General features: G+C 36.5%; 1 protein-coding gene across 1 annotated transcript in view; it reads right to left on the reverse strand.

The window, feature by feature from the left end:
* Positions 1 to 10,909: 10,909 nt before the first annotated feature.
* The window catches only part of LOC124153767 (potassium voltage-gated channel subfamily KQT member 1), a 597,365-nt gene continuing 588,656 nt past the window's right edge, over positions 10,910 to 19,618 (reverse strand). The window contains exons 17-18 of the mRNA XM_046527120.1: positions 16,452 to 16,858; positions 10,910 to 16,292 (exon numbers count right to left, since the gene is read on the reverse strand). Coding sequence (XP_046383076.1) covers positions 16,257 to 16,292; positions 16,452 to 16,858 — 443 coding nt within the window. The 3' untranslated portion in view covers positions 10,910 to 16,256. The remainder of the gene's footprint in view (positions 16,293 to 16,451; positions 16,859 to 19,618) is intronic.

Consider the following 19,618-nt stretch of genomic DNA (forward strand, 5'->3'; position numbering starts at 1 on the left):
GAAATGTTTTTCCTAATAAGAGCACCATAGAAACTTCGTCTCTCAGTACAGAGCTCTCTGGTGGTGGCATACAACTAAGGTCATTGCCCATCTTAACCCTTTTGTGCCGGACCTTCATTGAGGGAAATTCTTCCTCATTACGAGTCTCTTAAAATGTTTCTTTACTCCCCAGTACAAAGCCTTTTCTCGTCGACTGAAGGACCCTCCCTATCCATTTTTGGACCCAACTCAGTGGGGCGACGAACCCTTTCTTCGGCCTCTGTCCCAGACCCTAGAAGGATTAAAAGCCCCTTCCTAGAGTGAGTCCGCGGTCAGCTGGCTATAATATTAATGTTAAAAATATGCAAATATTTGTTGTTCGCATTGATTTTTTTACATTCAAAATGAATTTTGTGTGGAAGAAGGGGCTGGGCTCGCGCTACGGCGGATCTCGAGGGGCGACCGCGTCCGTGGGTCTATTGTGTCTGCCATGGTCACTTTTTTCAACCTGTGCCGCACAGGCTGGTTGGTTAGGGTAGGAAAATTCGCGCCGCACAGGTGCGGCATTTGGCACGAAAGGGTTAAGTCTCAACTCGGTGAGAAACTGGTCGCTTTTCTTGTCCACTGGTTTCAACCCTCCAATGAATTAACACCCCTTCTTGGAATATGAATAAAATCAACTCAGGTAAACTCAATGCAGCAGCAGTTAGGAGAGGTAAAAATGTGTTAATTTATTATCTGATTAGGTACTTAACCCTAAATACACACAATGCTTTTCTTGTCCACTGGTCTCAACCCTCTCATGAATACAACCTTTCTTGGAATATGAATGAACTCAACTCAGGTAAACTCAATACAGTAGGAGTTAGGAGAAGTAAATATGTGTTTATTTTCCGATTAGGTACTTAATCTTTAATACATGGCTATTCAAAACTAATACTAACCTTGGGTTTTGCTGGGCTATTAATTCATAATAAAAAGATATCAGCATTATTTTTAACTGTTTGGTTTAGTTTAATTATAACACTAATACATAATGAAAACTCTATAATTTCCACTCAAATAAAAATGGATGAAGCAGTTCTAAGATTAAAACTTTGGTCAATGTAATAAATACCTAAATTTTCCTAAAATTTTAAATAAATAACCTTATTTAACCCCAAACTTGTTCAGCTAGAAGTTCAAGGGTTGAGCCCACTTTGCTAAAAGATGGCTTTTAATTAAGCTGTGACTTAAGGCATTATACCATCCATACCTGAGTTTTTTTTTTACTATGGCCGTGGTCACTTCTCATCCCCCTTATTATCTACATTCAAAATTCATTCTTTTGCAAATGGAAACTGCGGTGACTATAGCTGACATTGGGCACAGAAGGGTGAAAATCCCATTCAACGGATGGGGTTCTCTCCTCAGTTGTTCTCTTTGAGGCTCCCCAGAAGTAGTATCAATAATGAATTATATGAAATTTATGATTATTTGTTAGATAAGTACTTATTTTGTCAGTTGTAATGAGGCTTTGAGGAAATAACACGCTTATGTTAAAGAAGGTGGTTTTTGCTATAAAAAATATAAATGGTCCCTGCAGAATAATGACCAATTTTTTTTTGTCTTAGAAATGGGTGACTTTTGAGGAGCATTGAGTTATACTGCTGATTTTTGAGGAGGTCAGGAAAATTACTTCTTTGCAATCTGAGGAAACTAATACCAAACAAACTTTCCACTCAATAGGTAAATGACTTAATGTGAATGTTCCGTTTTCCAAAGCAGAGTGCAGGATTACAGGTATGTGAATGCCCCATGGGATCCTCTACCTACTGGAATACTGGAGATTGAGATGTTTTAATGACTATGGAAATACCTTGGAAGCCGGGTACTTATTCACAGGCTATTCATCACACCACAAAATTAAATATTTTGCACAGAAAATTTTGGAAATAATTAATTTTTTACCCTTCTTTTGACAAACTTTTATTTTCCACTTCATGGTAGATAATTTTTGTTACAGATTTCTCCATCTTGTAACTTCTCCTTGAAATATTACTGAAAAGGATAAATACTCAACTTTCATTTTCAACCTCATTGAGATTCCTAGTAATGTTGTCTGATTTTTATGTAATTAAAGGTTAAATATTCACATCCGAGTTTGCAATGCTGTTGTATTTTAATCATAGTCTTCTACCAAAACTTTTTATTACGTTTTACTGTGTTTTAAGCACATTAATGGCTCTTGATTATTTAATATTCACAATCCATTTTGTGAGTTATCCATGTTATTTTGTCATGTCTCATTAATTTGAAGAATATTTCAGTGGTTGGATGCATGATATATTCAAAGGTATTGAGTATCCAAATGGAAATGCATATTTTCTGTAAAGTATATGGTGAGGGAGAGGGTCAGGGGGGTCCGAATCGCTGCCCCACCCCCACCCCCAAAATATAAAAAACACAATTACTTTGCTTCATCATAGAAGAAAACAAAATATTAGAAAAATCGCAAATCATGTCTCTGAAGTTGGAATCTAGTTGAATCTCACAATCAGAATAATATGGGCAAAACAGATGGTTAGTCACATGAACACTTAATTTAACAACAGATAATTGGTGCTTTACTGTAAATGTGTTATGGATGGCTGTGTCACTGTGAACCACAGTGAAAACCTCATCAATTATATATCTTGCAGCCATCTATGCTTCACTTCGTTACTTTGTTGTCAACTTTATTACTGCATCTTAAACATATTCACTGTGGCTTACAATTATCCATTCACACCCAGGGAACAGCCAGTAGGAAATAAACAATCAATTTAGTGTTGAAATGGTGAAAAATATTATCATCATGGTGAAAATTGGAAAAAATTGAGTATACATTGATATACATTCCTATCTAACAGTTGCTCCTAAAATGTCTCATTTGAATCTAAGGACTGTTTGAACCACACTTGGGCAGAAAACCACTCAAATTGTGAGCAGGAGGGTCTAATTCCCAGTAAAACCTGTTTAAGCTAGCTTAAAAGGGTGGGAAGGATGAGTTGAGAGAAAATCGGGGAGAGATTGTGTGACCTTATCCAGCAGAAAAAATTTCCCAGCCTGCGGAATCAATTGGAATGAAGGGGCAAAGCATTTTGCAAATCGGTCTTAACAATCGAAAAATGAGAAGACACAACGACATTCAGAACTTCTGATTTCAGCATGGCTTACCCTTCCCTTTAGTTGTTGTGATATTGCACCCATGAGTGGTTGACCTTTTTAAAAACCACATGCCTACGAATGATTACATTTTCATTGTCATGGCTTTTACCAATAAAATGGAGAACAATGAAGATGTATAGACCTTATATGTTAGCATTTATTTTCTTCACTAATGATTTCTAACAATTAGAAAAATAATAACTATTCCTATGTATGCTGTTATAAGTAATGTTAAATTACATAGGTAATTAGTTAGACTTTTATTTCAAAATTTATTTGAACATTTATTTTAATTTCTAATATTTTATAATTTCTTGTTGTAATATGGTTTCCTATATTATGTGATCAAAAACCTTTTATAAATTTATTAATATTTAAAGGATTTGGAAACTGGATTTTATTTTTGATAACATATGTATACATAAAATATTTTATACCCAATCATGTTCTTGTATGTGAATGTTGTTAATGTTGCAACACATGTACCCTTCTAATGAAAAAATATACTTTGGGGAATACATTTTATATGATTACTTTTGTTTATAAGTTTTGTAGTATCACTATCGATTGAATAAAGATATATTTTTATTGCTTAATCCAAGGTCTATTTTCATTTTATGGTGGAATACTTCTTGAAAACTTATATGTACATATTCCCCAGCTCAACGTATGCATAATTGATATAAACATGAATTGCGAATACCTAAATGAAAACCTTCTCTTTGATTGAAATAATTGATGCTTTGTTAAAAAAATCCTTACATGTTACCCATTAGAGTAGCTTACCCAAAGACACAATAATGATACTGGCTGCTTTATTAAGTGGTGGTACTAGAATCATGAGTCTGTAGACCAAGTAAGGCTTTGATCCCTCCTCACCCTACACTTCTTGTAGGGCTGGGATTTGGGAAAGAAAAGGGGTCTCTACTGTAACCATTGCCATTTGGCAAGGTACATAATTTGGTTTAAATGGGTGTTTTCGAGGGAAGGAGAGCTTCATTTAGTTGTCTTGTATTGTGTTTGACTGTGTGTGTAACTGAGTGTGAATGAACTTGTGACATGATATGAAACTGCATTTCCTGCCCCCCCCACAAATCCCTGCCTTCCAAATTCCGGGTTTTCCCATCACGTGACTTAGCATGCGTGCCGAAGAGAGAAGAGTTAATTCCTCCCCCATCCCACCCCCTGAACAATAATGGTGCACGGCGGCTTGCAACCACCTGAATCTACAACCCATTCCCCCTCAAATAGATAAAACGTGCTTCAAAACCCCCATGGTGAGGAGTCTCAAGATAGGGCTCTTTCCCGATTTCTCCCCACCTTCCTCACCTCCAGAAAACCAACGCTCTTCGGGATGTAAAACCTCGAGAGCCTCAAGCTGAAAAAGGAACATCGACCCTGGCCTCGTCATGCTGCCGGAGGGTCTGCCAATTTGTCAAGGCTCCTCATTAAATAAGTGGTCTGATGAGAGAGAGAGGACGACCCAGAGATGTTGGAGTTACCATATATGTCTGAATATAGTCCCCCTTTTTTTCCAAAAATGCCCGTGATAAAAGTTAAGGGGGGGACTATATTCAAACCCATTTTTAAAATTTTTTCCCGAAACTCAAGCCTCAAAATTTGAGGGGGGGGACTATATTCGGAGGAATATGGTAGTACCGAAAAGGAGGAGACTAGCGGAAAGAAGGAAACAGGAGAATGAACGGTAGATTTCCATCGCCAATAAGAAGAAAGTCATCCCATGCCATTCCACAGAGCATTCTCTCAGCCCACGGGGTGCAGAAGATGCAGCGACCACTGAAGGAGCCAACCAAGGAGATCATCCCTAAGCTGTGAACAAGAGCAGGAAAACCTGGTAAGTAGAACCACAATCCCGAATTACCTCCCCCTAGCAAAGAAGAATCTTGACTTAAAGCTGCGATTTAGTGATCTTGAAAAAATCCAGTATCCCCTCCCAAGAACCAAAGAAACTGTCCCTGTGTTGAAGAGCCGTTGCTCCCACGTTTTGTTTATTGCATTTTGATTTTTATCCCCTTCCCCCCCTTTTTTTCAATGATTGCGTGTGTTTCAATGATTGTGTATTTTAGGACAGTGTGTGCTTTCTATCATTAATTATGCATAAGGTTAATGTTTTCTTTTCTTGCAAATTCATTTTTGGGTGCCCGTGTCTCAGTGAGAAACCATGCCAAAAACTGATTGGAAGAGAAGCTTTTCTTTTTATTAAGTTGTCGTTGTTTTGTCGATTTAATCATTTCGGTTATTATCACCGGCCAGTTTGATGTTCAAAGCAAAGAAGGATATTGAATGATTTCATATGCTTTATGTGTATATTGTGATGGTCCGAGGCCATCACATATGTATATAAAAAATATGATTCCTATTCTAGAGAGCCGATCGTTGGAGGTTTTTGCGATTTTGGCAAGAAGGGTTGATTTTTCTTTTGTTCTTTGTTCAGAATTTTAAGTCTATTTCTATGTAAAATCACAGGGTGTATTTTTATTTTATTATGTGTTGTAAGTTGTGGTACCAGTGCAGTGAAGTTTGCTGTCCGCGGTTGAAATAACCGGTGAAAATACAAGTGAATGTCGAAAATGCGGATGACAAAGAAAGTGATGTATTCTGGGAGGCCCTCATACTTATATAAAGCTCTTCCCAAGGTTAAGTGAAAGAAAAAAAGAAGAGATTGAGGTGGATTGAGGGAGAGACCTGAGTGCCTAAGAGAGTTGTGGTCGAGTAGTTCTCAGCAGGGAGTCTGCCGTCATAGTGGAATCAAGAAGCCAAGGTACGAGAACGCGGCAAAGAGAACAGCGAGCAGAATTCTGCAAACAGTGGTGTACCGGGCAATGTTCAAGAGCTGATATCATCGCCTCATTGACCTGCCTTTCAACACCCAAGGTTCCTGCAGGATCCATCCTCGCTCAACAAAAAAAAAAAAGTCGTAAGAATTCTCGTCGCCACATTTTCTGATGGTTCCCACATTTTCAATTACCATAGACTCACTACATATTTTTTTGGGGTTTCGAGCTCTCGAAACTTATCTCAGTGTTTTGTCCTCCCTTGGTCATTAAATCCTCAGAAATAGAAGACAAGAGACAATGAACTTTAAGAGAAATTCTCTATTTCCGTAAGTGTCAATCACGGGCATTCATTTGAGGCGATGTCACGTGCCTTGCCCCCAATCTGGTATCCCATTTCAATTATTTTGTATTTAAAGGCAACGCTGTGTGTTTTGAGGGTTCATTTTTTTTTGTTTATTGAAGATAACTACGTGTGTTTTGAAGGGTTCATTTTTTTTGTTTATTGAAGGAGATGCTGTGTATGTTGAAAAGGGTTACTATTTCCGTTCTCTCTCTCTATTTTTTTAATTAAATGTGTTGTGAAAAGAACATATTTCGTTTATCTTGCCAAAATCGTCAAAACATCCTGCATACGATCGCCTCTCAGAGTAGTAACGCGGTGGAAGCAGAAACCTAGAACCAAAACTGGGCCCTTATTTCATTTACGTAGTTTACATTCACATTACATTTACATTCGTGTATGCGACAAAAGTCTGCTTGTGGAGGGGCATCAATCGCTCTTTGACTGTACGGTTTCATAGTTGGTCACGGCCGAACAGCACCACCTTTAATTAGCAGAACCCTGACTCATCATCCCCGGTTAAATCCCTCGGGAAAGACAAAAAGGGCCGAACCTGAGAAGGGTGGGGAGTGAATCGGGACCACTACAATATATATTCATGTGTTGTATGTAATATTCTGTTGAACTCAGAATCTATGTTGTAAGCTCTCAGTCTTTTGTGTATGCCAATCATCGCAGCAAGCCTCCCCACATAATAACTTCTCCTTCCCCTCTTTTCTCCATTCCTCCCTCTCTTTCCCCCCCTCTCCCAAACCAAACCCCAACCACCTCCCCCACGTCATACTACATGATGATCACGGCATGCATGTCCTCTTGGTTAAGGCTAGTTTCATAAGGTTGGGGATGGCAGAACTTCACCCTGTTCCTGTGGACATGAAATGAGCTATCTCAAGTACATAACAAATTAAACTTAGTGCTTCTAGACAATTGGAGAACCATCAGTGGCATGCATTGGGGATAAGCTAGGTTAAGTGCATTTACTCAGCACTCGCTAAGGCTGCCTGGCACTTTCACCACTCATCAAGAGTGAATACAGTGGAACTTGGTTAGTACGTTTCTGAAGGGACCACGAAAAATGAACGTACTAACCAGGAAAACGTACTAATGAGGAAAGTAAATAATAGCCGTCGGGGTTATTGCAATCAGTGAAAAAGTCGTCATAATTACAATTACTATCGGTAGTTCTCATAGGATCGCCTTCCTGAACTCTTTTCACATTTAAAATCAAGAAAATGAGCGCTACCATGAAAAACAATACCATGTGAATAAAAATCGCAATTTTTCATGGACATCCCGGAGACGATTTCATGATTACGGCGTCTATCTCCCGTGATTTATCCTATACATATTTACAGAACAAGGACGAGTGAAGCTCAGACAAGCGAAGACAAGTCATTTTTCTTTCTCACAACGTACTCGGAGAATATAACAACAACCCGGAGTAAGTCAACTGGTTTTTTAAACATCATAAAAATTGGGCAAAATTATATTGACTTTCAAATTACGGCAACAGCCGTAGACATTCGCTTCTGGAATGATACCATTTCGATTGTAAAATCGATCGATATATCGACAGATGACACGCAAGATTATTAGATTACGACGTAATTACAAGAAAATTTTATATTAAACAGTTGAAATTTACTTTCAAAATTTGTCTAATGTCGTCTGCTTTCGTTCCGAGATAAAGTATTTTTAAGCTAAGCTTCGCGTGGAGATCCAGAGGATCGTCTGTTCCCGCAACAGTAGTCAAGTAAATACGCACGACGTCGAGTTTATGGAGCAGTACTGCTTTAGATAATGTGGGAATTGTCTAATACCTTAAAGACTCATTTCTTCATCATGATAACTCGTGCAATAGCAACAATTGCCCACTCACGAACTTTGTGCGCAGCAGTGGGCACTCCCAAGCGCTCCAAAGGCAACAGAAGGTGAGGAGCTCGGGGTGGGGAAAATTGGGGCTTCTTATTGGCTGTAGTTTTTCATAGTCAGACATTCCCGAAAAATGGCCGAATTTTATTATTCAGCACGTCACAAGAATTCAGAAATGCATTTGGATAAATTACGGTAGAAGAAAGAGATGTGGAATGAATGGAAGAATGTTAATGGCTAATAATAATAAATTAAATCTTGAATTCAGACGTTTGCGACCCTTAAGAAGACACTAGAGAACGAATTGCGGGTTGCGTCACGGCAAGCAATTGAGCGTACTAACCAGGAAAGCGCAATTTTTTCAAACGTACTAACCAAATTCTTCTACCTGTATTTTGTTCGGATGGTACCGGGACCGAGGGAAATCGCCGTACTAAGGAGGAAAACGTACTAAGGAGGAACGTACTAACCAAGTTCCACTGTATTCTGAATTTTCTGGCGATGGTCAACAGATGGCATTGCATTGGGCCATTCTCACTGTCGAAAGCCTTGGGTTAAGGATAAGCTCACATATCTGAAATCCTTTAACCCCTCAAGCGTGACTTTAAATGCCTGTGGTCCTTCTCTCAGCGTGTGCGACGCAACATCTGTGTCTTTTGAATGCCATGCCTCAAAGCGTGTACGACACACGGTAGGCGTTCGAAAGTTTCATTGGGTATTCCTATCTCTTAATCTTCCATATACATATGTATGTACTTTTATGGAGTATATACGTGAGACATATCTGCCTGATTTCATTCAGTGCCTCTTAGTTGCCTCTGCTTGTGTGCTCGTATCTTTATAGAATATATTTTCCAGCTGATGCCAGGATGCTTCCTCTAGGAGCAGCGTCTGGTGGACGCTCATGGAAGATAGTCTTCCACTTATGCTCCGATTTATGTACTTTCTTAGCAATTGTGTGTTCTATGTGGGGATGTTGAATGCCTTCCTCTGTGGTTCATTATCATCTGCTCTTCTGCCTCATCTTTTCCTTTCTCTTTCATCGTGGAAATGATAGTGAAGGCTTGGACCGTCCAGGCATTGTCACTCAATAGTTCTCGGAACCTCGAAGACCTGCCAGCATCTGGTATCTTATTTACGACATTGGAAGCTGAGGGTTGGGTTTTTTTTCACGTTTGCTTTGGTGGTTTTATTTTTTTCGGCTTGGGCCCCTTCCGTATCTGAACCCTTCCTTAGTTGACCATGGCTTCTAGCTCTTATGAGTGGTCCGATGAGCCTGTGCTTGATGCTCTGGAATAAAAGAGTGCAGAATGTTCTGATACGACTTCGAAAGTTTCAATTCCCCTTTCCCTTGACTCAAAGTTTGAAGATTTATACAATCTCATTTTTCTGGGAATTTTCAAGAAAATAATTGGGAAGAGATCGGCTGTGAACACGCACCTCTAACCTTTGCGTGTGATTTAGTTAGAAAAAAATATCGCCTATTTGTGTGAAGAGGATCCTTGACATTGGAGTTTTTTTATGATGAAATATGTAATAACTATTATAGTGACTGAGACAAACCACTACATAGCATAGTTTCTTGAAAATTTACAAAAAAATTGCGCTTTCAAAAGTGGATTCCCGCAACTCTGGCAGAAATAATAGTATTTCTAGGTTTGCTCATATCGATGGGAATAAATAAGAAACCAAGCTTCAGAATGTATTTTATCGGAAAGCATGTATTCGAAACTCCATTTTTTCTCAATGTAATGGGAAGGTTTTCATTGCACCATAATTTTCTCTGTTTTGTAGATAGAAAGAGGAAGGAAGTTGTAAAAAAGATCTTACCACTACAACATTTTGCCCATTAGTGAATATTTGAAACTTAGTGAACAAAATCATAGCAGGACAGAATTTAGAACAGAGCAAAAGGACAGCTCTCGGTTACCGATACGGAATGTGCTCAATCGACCAGACTGCAATTTGTTCAGCAAAACCCACAAATTGAAAAATATAGGGTTGAATGAAGAAAGTGTGTAGTGAGTGAGAAAAACATAGAGAGATATGATACAAGATACAGATGCAAAACTGCCCAGGAACCTGCGTAGGACCCTGTTTTGAGAAACACCAGACTGTTCAACTTCTAAATACGGCATACAGGGAGCAGGCAAAAGTAAACAGCGCTGAAAATTGTAAGTATGTATTGTATTAATATTTATCAAGTTCAAACAATTTTCAGAGAATAAAATTTTTTGAAATTTTTGCAGTGATTGATTACGACACTAAAAATATTTTAATTAATGTCTGCACAAAAGCTTCAACGCCTCCGAAAAACTAAGTGCTTGCAAATCTTGTTCGAAGTGAAATCAGTTCCATAGTGATTTAAATGAATCTTCGATCAATAATTCAGTTTTTTTAAATGAGGAACATATTGTCCTATAGTTAGTCTAAGGAAGGGTGACTTCACAATACATTTACCATTATTCAATTTATACATTTGAACTAGACAGATTCCAGCAATAAAGTTTCAATGCAACATTTTTATTTTTTAATGTACAAAAGATATTTACAATAAAATTTCATATGACAGGCATAATTATTAACAAAGCTTTATGAGGTCAAAATGGGAAAAAAATGGGAATATTAAAAGTTCAGAAAACAATTCGATAATCTCATTTGATGGTAAATTCATAATTTTAATAATGAGATGTTTTGGAGTATCAGTGCATGGAAAATATTTTTTGAAGGGATATTACATCGTAAATTAACTGCTTATAAGGTTTTCTTTAAAAAAGTAATGCTATTTGTACCACTTTTTTATAGAGTTCGATGATACAGTCTGATGCACCTTTCCAAGAGTTTTAATATTTGAAAGGCTCTGAAATTTCTAGATATATCATTGCAAATCCATTTCATAAGTCAATGAATCATTATCCAACATTAACAAAATATGGCCAGGCATAATTCAATCAATATTTACATAAATCACATTGGCTTTTAATCAAACAAAAATATTATTCTACTTTTTCTACTCTCCAATAGGCATTTCAACTTAATGCTCATTGTGATAGCTCAATAACTATTGTCTTTTTCACAGTGAATCCATAATTTAAAAAAAAAACAACACCAACATCTTGATACATAGAGATGTCAACAACTGAGCAATACAATAATTATTCATTGAAGTCACTTTCCTTCGAGAAAAAATTACATTGTTTAAATGTTTTAATGGTGTATTAAATTTTTGAGTAATTGAAAAGTAACTCATTGATTGCTGGTTAAATATCCAAACACTAATCATTAGCACTGCTTTTGCAGAAAATTTAATTTCTTGCATGGGGAAACAGCGCATGCAATCCCTCGAAAAATTGTTCACTATCAATGAGCTCCAAGGCCTATCAGAATCTGCTTTTCTTTATAATCTCTTTCAAAATTAGTTTCCATTCCCAGCCTAATCAGTGCAGAACAACTATTATGGTTTCAATACCAGGACCAAATTGTGCAGGAGGTTTAAATTCCAGAGTGGACATGCTCATTAATTATTATTATTATAAATATTATAGTTAATGCATTAATATAATTTTTACTGGCTCATCTGGCTAAAAAATCCTTATGAAGGCCGTTGATTGGAGAGAAGCCTGTGATGCAGAGGTCTGCTTGGTGCAGCCTTCGACTTGTCACGGCTTTGGACTTATTTAAAGCTCGTACCATGTTCCCTTTTTGTTAAAAGTAAGTAGTTCTGGATTTACACTCAGATAGCTACTAGCACCTATAAAAAGTGTATTTACAGACAATTACATACTCTAAATCAAATGTCAAAGGGCAATAACGCTTGCACATAATCCATAGAGTATTAAATCCAAAGTAATTTGGTAGTCAAACAAGGAAAAAATATCATTTGACCAACCCCAAAAATTCAGTTCAATAGCTGTTGATCAATGGCACATAATACACTCTTTATTATCATAATTAATGATAAACACCATTTGATATTTACAGAGGAACATTGATGCATGATAAGACAACCAGTGTTTAAGTACCTTGGGCTATCAATTCAATCTTATTAATTTCAATTTCTGAACAACAATAGCCTTTACCTTGTTAAACTTTCGCTCACAAAATGTCTGCTGGTGGCCACATATGAGAGGTGTTACTCCTTTAATTGTGAGGCCTCGAACGTTGAGTTTAAGGATGCTTATTTAGGAATCAATGATTTTCTCCTTTACTATATTCACTATGGTATGTCTTTGATTCCCAAAATCTACAGCATTTAAAATTGAGGAATGTTGTCGGAATTTTTTAAAATCCTTATTTTATTGAATTAAGGTAAGCATTAGCAATTTGCATTAGGCATTAAAGAATTACAGTAAACTCTTGATTATCCATGCACGAGAGCCATCCTACTTTGATGTGTACCCTGACCTTTGTAAAAAATGTAATCAGATAATATAACACCAAGATAATCATACTTTAATGCAAGAATACACACAATCTATTATTTCAATCGAAGTCTCTTGTGAAAGTTAATAATATTCTTTACTTGCTGACAAGGAACGCTTTACTTGGACTTTTTGTTCACTTGGACATCTATTCTACAATGGCAGAAGATAAAAAGTGGCAGAAAAAAACTCTTGATTAATTTTAAATGATTCCTTTAATAGATAACCAATTGGAAATTAAGGAAATGTTATCTAAGATGTTTAAATGTATTTTTCATATTGCAAATGAAAAGTTATTGCCATGGCCTGACATGCAATTGAATACAGCCCAAGGGAACCGGAAATTCGTCACACTCAGGAATGTTTACGGAATGACCAGTCAAGGTCAAATGGGAGAGGATGAGGACAGTAGAAGTGAATGTAAAGAGGGAAATGGAAGCAGTGACACATGGAGGAGAGATAGCATGAGTCACAGCAAGGTGCTAGCCTGGGTAGACAGCTTGCTGGAGTAAGTGGAGTGTTGTGAAAACTATTACAATGTCGTTATCACCCCTAAAAAGATCCGCAGTTGGGTGAAGAAAGCTCTCAGTGAGTCCTTGAAGTAATCTAAAATAATAGAATATGTGCATGAATATAAATATATCATTTTATTTTAGTATATGTATTGTGAATACATGTAATAAGAAATAAAAGAATAAGTTTGGATTCTCCTTGTTTTATTTGTACTGCTTCTCACCATCCTTACCCCAAATTATCAGGAGTTTACTGTACTCTATTTTGCCACTGCAGATTATTCTTCCGTGAGCCGTGATTTAAGTTTTATTCTACTAAACTGTGGATTAGTTAAATAGTTGCCACACTACAGATGAAATAGGTCATGCAGAAAAATAATGTTCGATAAACTATGGGGTGTCAAATGATTAGTAACTGGGATTATGAGCCAATAAAAATATGTGCTAGAGAATTATAAATATTTGTCATTGAATGTCATTATGGTCTCTTTGTGTTTCATTTTACATTTCATGTTTACTAATTTGAGCCATAATGTGAAAAATAATGTAAAAATGTTTTCTTTAGTCAATGTATCATAAAAAACTGGAGATGGAAAGAAAGAAAACTATTGCTGCAGCACTTCCAGCCTAAAAAGATTCATTGTTTCAGGGGTAATTACGGCCAAGAAAGAAAATGAACCTATCGAAATGCGTAATGGCTTCACAAATATCAGACGAAAGCCTTTCTCAGTTGATATTCTTTACATAAGAGATATTGTCAGACATTTTGTTCCTCATGATCAGTAATTCCTTGGCCAGGGCCTGGAGATATAAGCTTGATAGTGCGTATTATGTGCCATGATGTGAGCTATAGATCCTTATTTTAGTTAAGCTTCAATGGCTCAATAGTAGTTAAGGTCAGAAAACCTTTGGAATATCTGTAAAAATATTGGATCACCAATGTGGCCCTCCCTATACAAAGGCTAACTATAATTTGGAAAAGGATTTTTGTAAAAAAATACTGATGGCAGCACATATGTATTCTTCCATTCAATTTGATTTCACCTGTGCAGCATTTCCCAAACTTAGGAATGGCTTTCCTATCTGGATACAAAGTTTTACTTTTGCTACAGAGTACATATGAGAATGAGTATACTGAAATAAATTTGAGATAGATATCATCTGTTTAAAGTAGAATATTACAATTCTAAAACAAATTTGAAAAAAATAAAAGTATACCGAAGCTACGAAAAACTTGTTTTAAGTCCTCATGATATGGCTTATATGTACTTAATTTATAATAATTTTAACTTCCATTATAGTAAGGGAAATGCTCAGCTAGCTAAGGTGACTCAAAACAAACTTCACATTTCAACATCCATATGAAACCTGGCCTAGCATAAAATAACATAAAGAGTTATAAAGGCTCAACATTAAAAGCATTAACCCAAAACCAAATACATAACTACACATAATAATTTCATAGATCACAACATTATATCTCCCTTTCATCAGGGGTGATAAATGAATGGTAAGGTAACTGAAGATAAAAAAAATAATCTTTCCATAGAAAGAAAACCTTAATCTGCATCATTAACTGTAAGAAGCATCCACTCCTAATGGGTTGGAATACTTATCATAAAACTATGTCTTTTTTTTAAAGGAAAAAGCTCAAGCCAAAGTAACTAGTGTGTGTACTATGTAACATTTTTGTTGTTTATGATATTATTTTAGCCTAAGAATCAAATTGCGAATGAAGGGTTTCGTATTCCAAATCAGTTTACCCCTGAGCCAATAATTATTCACTTATGCACATGGATTCCAAATGTTTTTGTCAAGCAAATATTTACCGTTCCAATGAATGCGAATATGTATTCAAGAGATAATAGTGATGCAAATAATGAAATCAGACTTTATTAAAAGTAATTCTCTAATTTCATTCATGTGTTCAAAACTAGAGCATTGAGAAAGTCAGCCCAGGCACAGTTTTTTCCTCATAAAAATATAATTCATTTAACATAGGTACATGCACCATTGAACATCTGGGCATATCATATATATTTATTTATGTATTTAATTAAATGGATTGATAAATTGATATAGTATGAATAGCCCATTGTAACAATGAGCCAAGTAACTTTTCCCTGTTGGACTTGAGAGTGAACATATTTTTACTCTCTTCATACAAGTGTCAATATTTGCATCATTATGTACAATTTTAGAATATATGCTATAAAGTCATACTCTCAAATCACAAACATTGAAAGTGGTATCTTTTGAAAGCAGCTTTTTCACACAATTCAAGCAGAGACTCAATTTACTGGAGAAGCACAGCAAGCTTATCAAGGAAAAATTAAATGACTCAATTTAGTCAATCCCAGAATAAATCCAGCACATTTCATAACAACTTTATTTCAACAGCAACAAACAATAACAATGCTGCTGAATATTTATATTCAACTCGTCCTTAATATCAAGAAGTTTAAACAATTTCAACAATCATAAAGAAGCAAACAAGTGCCAACAGGCCAATAAAACGACAATATGTGTACTTGTAGGAAATGGTCAGAAATTTTATCCAGCATGAATAATTCACATCAGATTTGAATAAATGAGAAAAATGGCCATTGTGTAAGCATAGTAACTTGCGGTAAGATGTGATTAACTTTTAATTCACTAGCCAAATTATTTTTTAGATAAAATTGTAGAATTAGGCAAATAATTGAATGTAGTCCACCTTTAGTGATGAGCTTTTCATATAAATTTATGTAGCAATTTATCTAGCATAAGGTTTATTTATATTATGTTTCATTGGTAAGGAGAATTTTTTTTTCAAGTTGTCCTCAAAGTATTAAAAAAGAATCTGTATCAAAATTGTTTTTACAAATCAATTTTTTTGGAAATATGACCCTAGCAGTAAAGCTTGTCAGAATTTGAAAATAATTAGCTTTAAAAAAGTGTATCATAATTCATTAGTTATCTTTGCTTTAAAACCTGAAATTCTAGGAATGATAATGTATACTTTCACTCTGAAAGCTGCTTTTTTTTATCGGTCAACAAATTAAATAGATATCTGTAGTAACTTCATCACAAATTCAGGCAAACTTGATTGTGGTTTTGATTCTTACCAAATAACACTCACATACCATCAATAAATCCATGGATATTACTGAAGGCTTGTACTCCTTTCTTGCAGTTCATACTGAAATATAATAATATATTAAATTGATTTGTGCCTTTTACACTTCACTCATACTTGCACTCATTATTTTGGATCAGCACATAATTTGAGCTCTATTATAGAGTATCCAACAATAAATTCATACAAACACCCTTACTGCCGCTAAATTTCTTCTCATACCTCTTCCGTAGGTGAGTCTTTCTCATAATGGTGAACACTCGTCACCACCTGAAAGGAATGATCACACTTCTCATCTACCCCGAGATTACTATCGACTGCGCAGTCTCCACTGCCGTTATCACCATTGTCAATCACCCTATTTGCACCTTGAAGGCTCCCGATGTTGATACAAGTGTCTGGAGACTTCTCCAAGCTAAGTCTGGCACCCGAGTCCTTGTCCAAGAGAGCGGTGCTCTCTCCACACTCCTCGTCACCCGTCATCGACCCTTCTCCACCCGAAGGGCGTCGGGTGGGGGATGGATGATTCGAAGGAGGGGGCGACGAAGGGGTGCCATCCACAGCCATGTCTTCCTCCTTCGCCAGGGTCACTTCCACATCAACGGATGAATCCTCACTAAATCCTTGAACTTCTTATACAAAACAGACAAAAAAAAGTTTTAGGCCTTGGTGATTGAGAATTGGATTTCAAACAATCTACGATTCCATGCAGATCAATCAACTGAAATTGTGACAAATGTTAGAAGGTGCAAAGGACTTAATAATGCGGTGGTGAATGGTCAATCTTTTGCAGTCTACTGAATAGATGATCTGTGAATGTTTAATTTTGGTAATTAATTTTTCTTAATTTGGTAGAGGCCATTTGATGACTTGGTTCTAAATTCAATAATTATCACTTGTTAATAGTGGAAGAAGTTTGTTACATCAAGAAGATTTTTCAGGAGTGTATACTCTGAGGGGAATCTAAAATTTCAAAACCAAGAAATAATAATGAAATAAGACTTCTAATGTAGCCTGCATAGATGGGTAATGCTAAACTTCATTTCAGGCAGAAAAATGACACTTCCCAAGGAAAAATTACCTATCTTTGCCCATGAAATTGTTCCATCAAAATTTTCAATACATATTAGTCATTTTAGTGCCATCCCCTCTTATTTTCAATCACCTTCTGTGAGTTTGCCAGTATTTAGGAGTTGCAAAGTTAGGTAACCTAAGAAACATTTTAAAATAGAAATTACATTTGTCTAAGGCTATTAAGGCAAGAGGTATTGTACAGGATTATTATTTTTTTAAGTGTAAAAAGTTATAATTTGTGTCAGGGTGTTAACATTGCATTAATACCCCTCATCAGTCAAAATCCTGAATGACCAAAATTTTTTTATATCTATCTGACTTCATTGCCCTCCCAGTGGATGGTCGCCATCTGATCAAATGCATTAAATTTAATTATGAGGTAAAGAGTGTATCAAAAAGCTGCCAATTAAAATTGATACCTGTAATATAAAAATCCAATACAGATACATAATTAGGTAACTTTTTTGCAGCCTCCTAAATAATATGTTTAACGAGACTCATGTGATGGATAGCTCAAATGCTGTACCAATTGAATTCCAACAAATTATGCCATAGATTAAAAGGAAAGTATGAATGCAAAGCCACAATGACTTTACTCATTACATGCTTATTACTACAGGCAGAGAGAACTAGTAGAAGGTAGCAATAGGTAGTATTATCAATATTTAAATATTCCTATTTGCAATGAATGCTTATTTAAGTTGAAAAAAATATAAATCCTTAAGTCATCAGTGCACCCATGTCTTGCTTAGTGCAATTTCGTTATAGCACAAATTTGTTCCTCGGGTAAACATCCCAATCATTATGCTAAGTAAACATGAAATTACTCTCATTTTACGCAATTTTATAGTACTACTTGCTTCAAATCTAATTCTTTGTTTAATATTCCTTGAAATCCATTGCTGTGCAATGGCCAAAGACATTATTCATCATGCGTCAGGATAGCCGACCTACCAAAGTAATTTATCTCGTCTCCTCAACTGAATTCCATTAGTTAATTTATACCATTTATTAAGTTTGGAGCTAATGGAAATGAGTTTTTTGAAAGCAATACGGTATGAGATGTCGTTTTCACCATCATATAATCAGGCAAATTGACATCCTCATTAAAGGTCCACCCTAATGCCTTCAAGGTCAGCAGTGCATTTCATGGGGGAGGAATGGAGCAGTAGCCGAGTTGCATACAAATAGCACAAATAGCTTCAACATGTAAAAGGGTCTGAGAGAAAGTCCTATCACATTGGCTTCCATTTTTAGGCCCTCTGCAACTCAAAAATACAGTGTGGCAGTTGTTCAGCATTGGAAGGTGATTGTGATAGGGCCTTACACAGTAAAAACCAAGTGAAAAATGGCAAAAAATAGAAGTACAGATAGAAAAATAAAGAAGTATTCAAGATAAAGCATAAATGTAGAAGAGCCCAATAATGATCAATTGCTTTGAAAATAGAGCGTCATAGCAATATTGTGCGCAAGTTTAAGCTCACAACGTCGACAGTCCGTACTATTGTTCTGAATAAAGATGAGATCAGTTACATCAGCTACACCGACTTCAGGGAAGGGGTCAGTTCGTGTACGTGAAGTTCATCGCTGGAAAACAACGGAAGGACCTCTAATTACCTGGATTTATAAATAATGGTCAAATGATGTTCCTCTATCACAGGCAGTTATTTGCACAAAAGCTGTGGCTTTATTTGAATCAACAAAAGAAGATGAGGGTGGTGATTGCTCCGAGACAATTAGTGGAACTCTGGTTGGTTCCAGAATATTGAATGGCAAGCTGGTGTTTTCATGCTGCGATATCAGGTAAATCTGCAAGTGCTGAGAGCACCGTCATCGTAACATTTTCTGATGAACTGCAAGCTGTGATTGAGAGTGGCTCCCATCCCCTCAACTAGTTTTTAATTTTCATGAGACGCAGGGATGCCGACTCACAAAAAATATTGGGGGGCCCAAACCGGGGATCATGCCCCGGGAAATTTTTAATTAGTGAGTTTTAAGTTTTTTAAGCATTTAACCTTTTCCCTACTGTACACATATATATACGTGTGGACGTTTCCTAACCCGGGAGACGACGGGCGTATATATGCGTGTGAGATTTTCCCGGCCAGGAGATCGAAAGCCGTATGTATACGTTTTCTAGCTACCCCCTTTTAGGTCGGTCGTGGGTTTACGACGTCTTTGCCTCGGGACCCAATGCTTCGGGGTTTAGGATTAACCCTCGGAATCTGGGAGCAGGTACCCGGACCCTTCATCTTTTAGAACCCCTCTCAGCGGTACGGGACAGCGGTCATTCAATTGTTTATACAGTCAATTTT

Source organism: Ischnura elegans, chromosome 2 (genome assembly GCF_921293095.1).
Source record: "Ischnura elegans chromosome 2, ioIscEleg1.1, whole genome shotgun sequence".
In the NCBI taxonomy this organism is placed as follows: domain Eukaryota; kingdom Metazoa; phylum Arthropoda; class Insecta; order Odonata; family Coenagrionidae; genus Ischnura; species Ischnura elegans.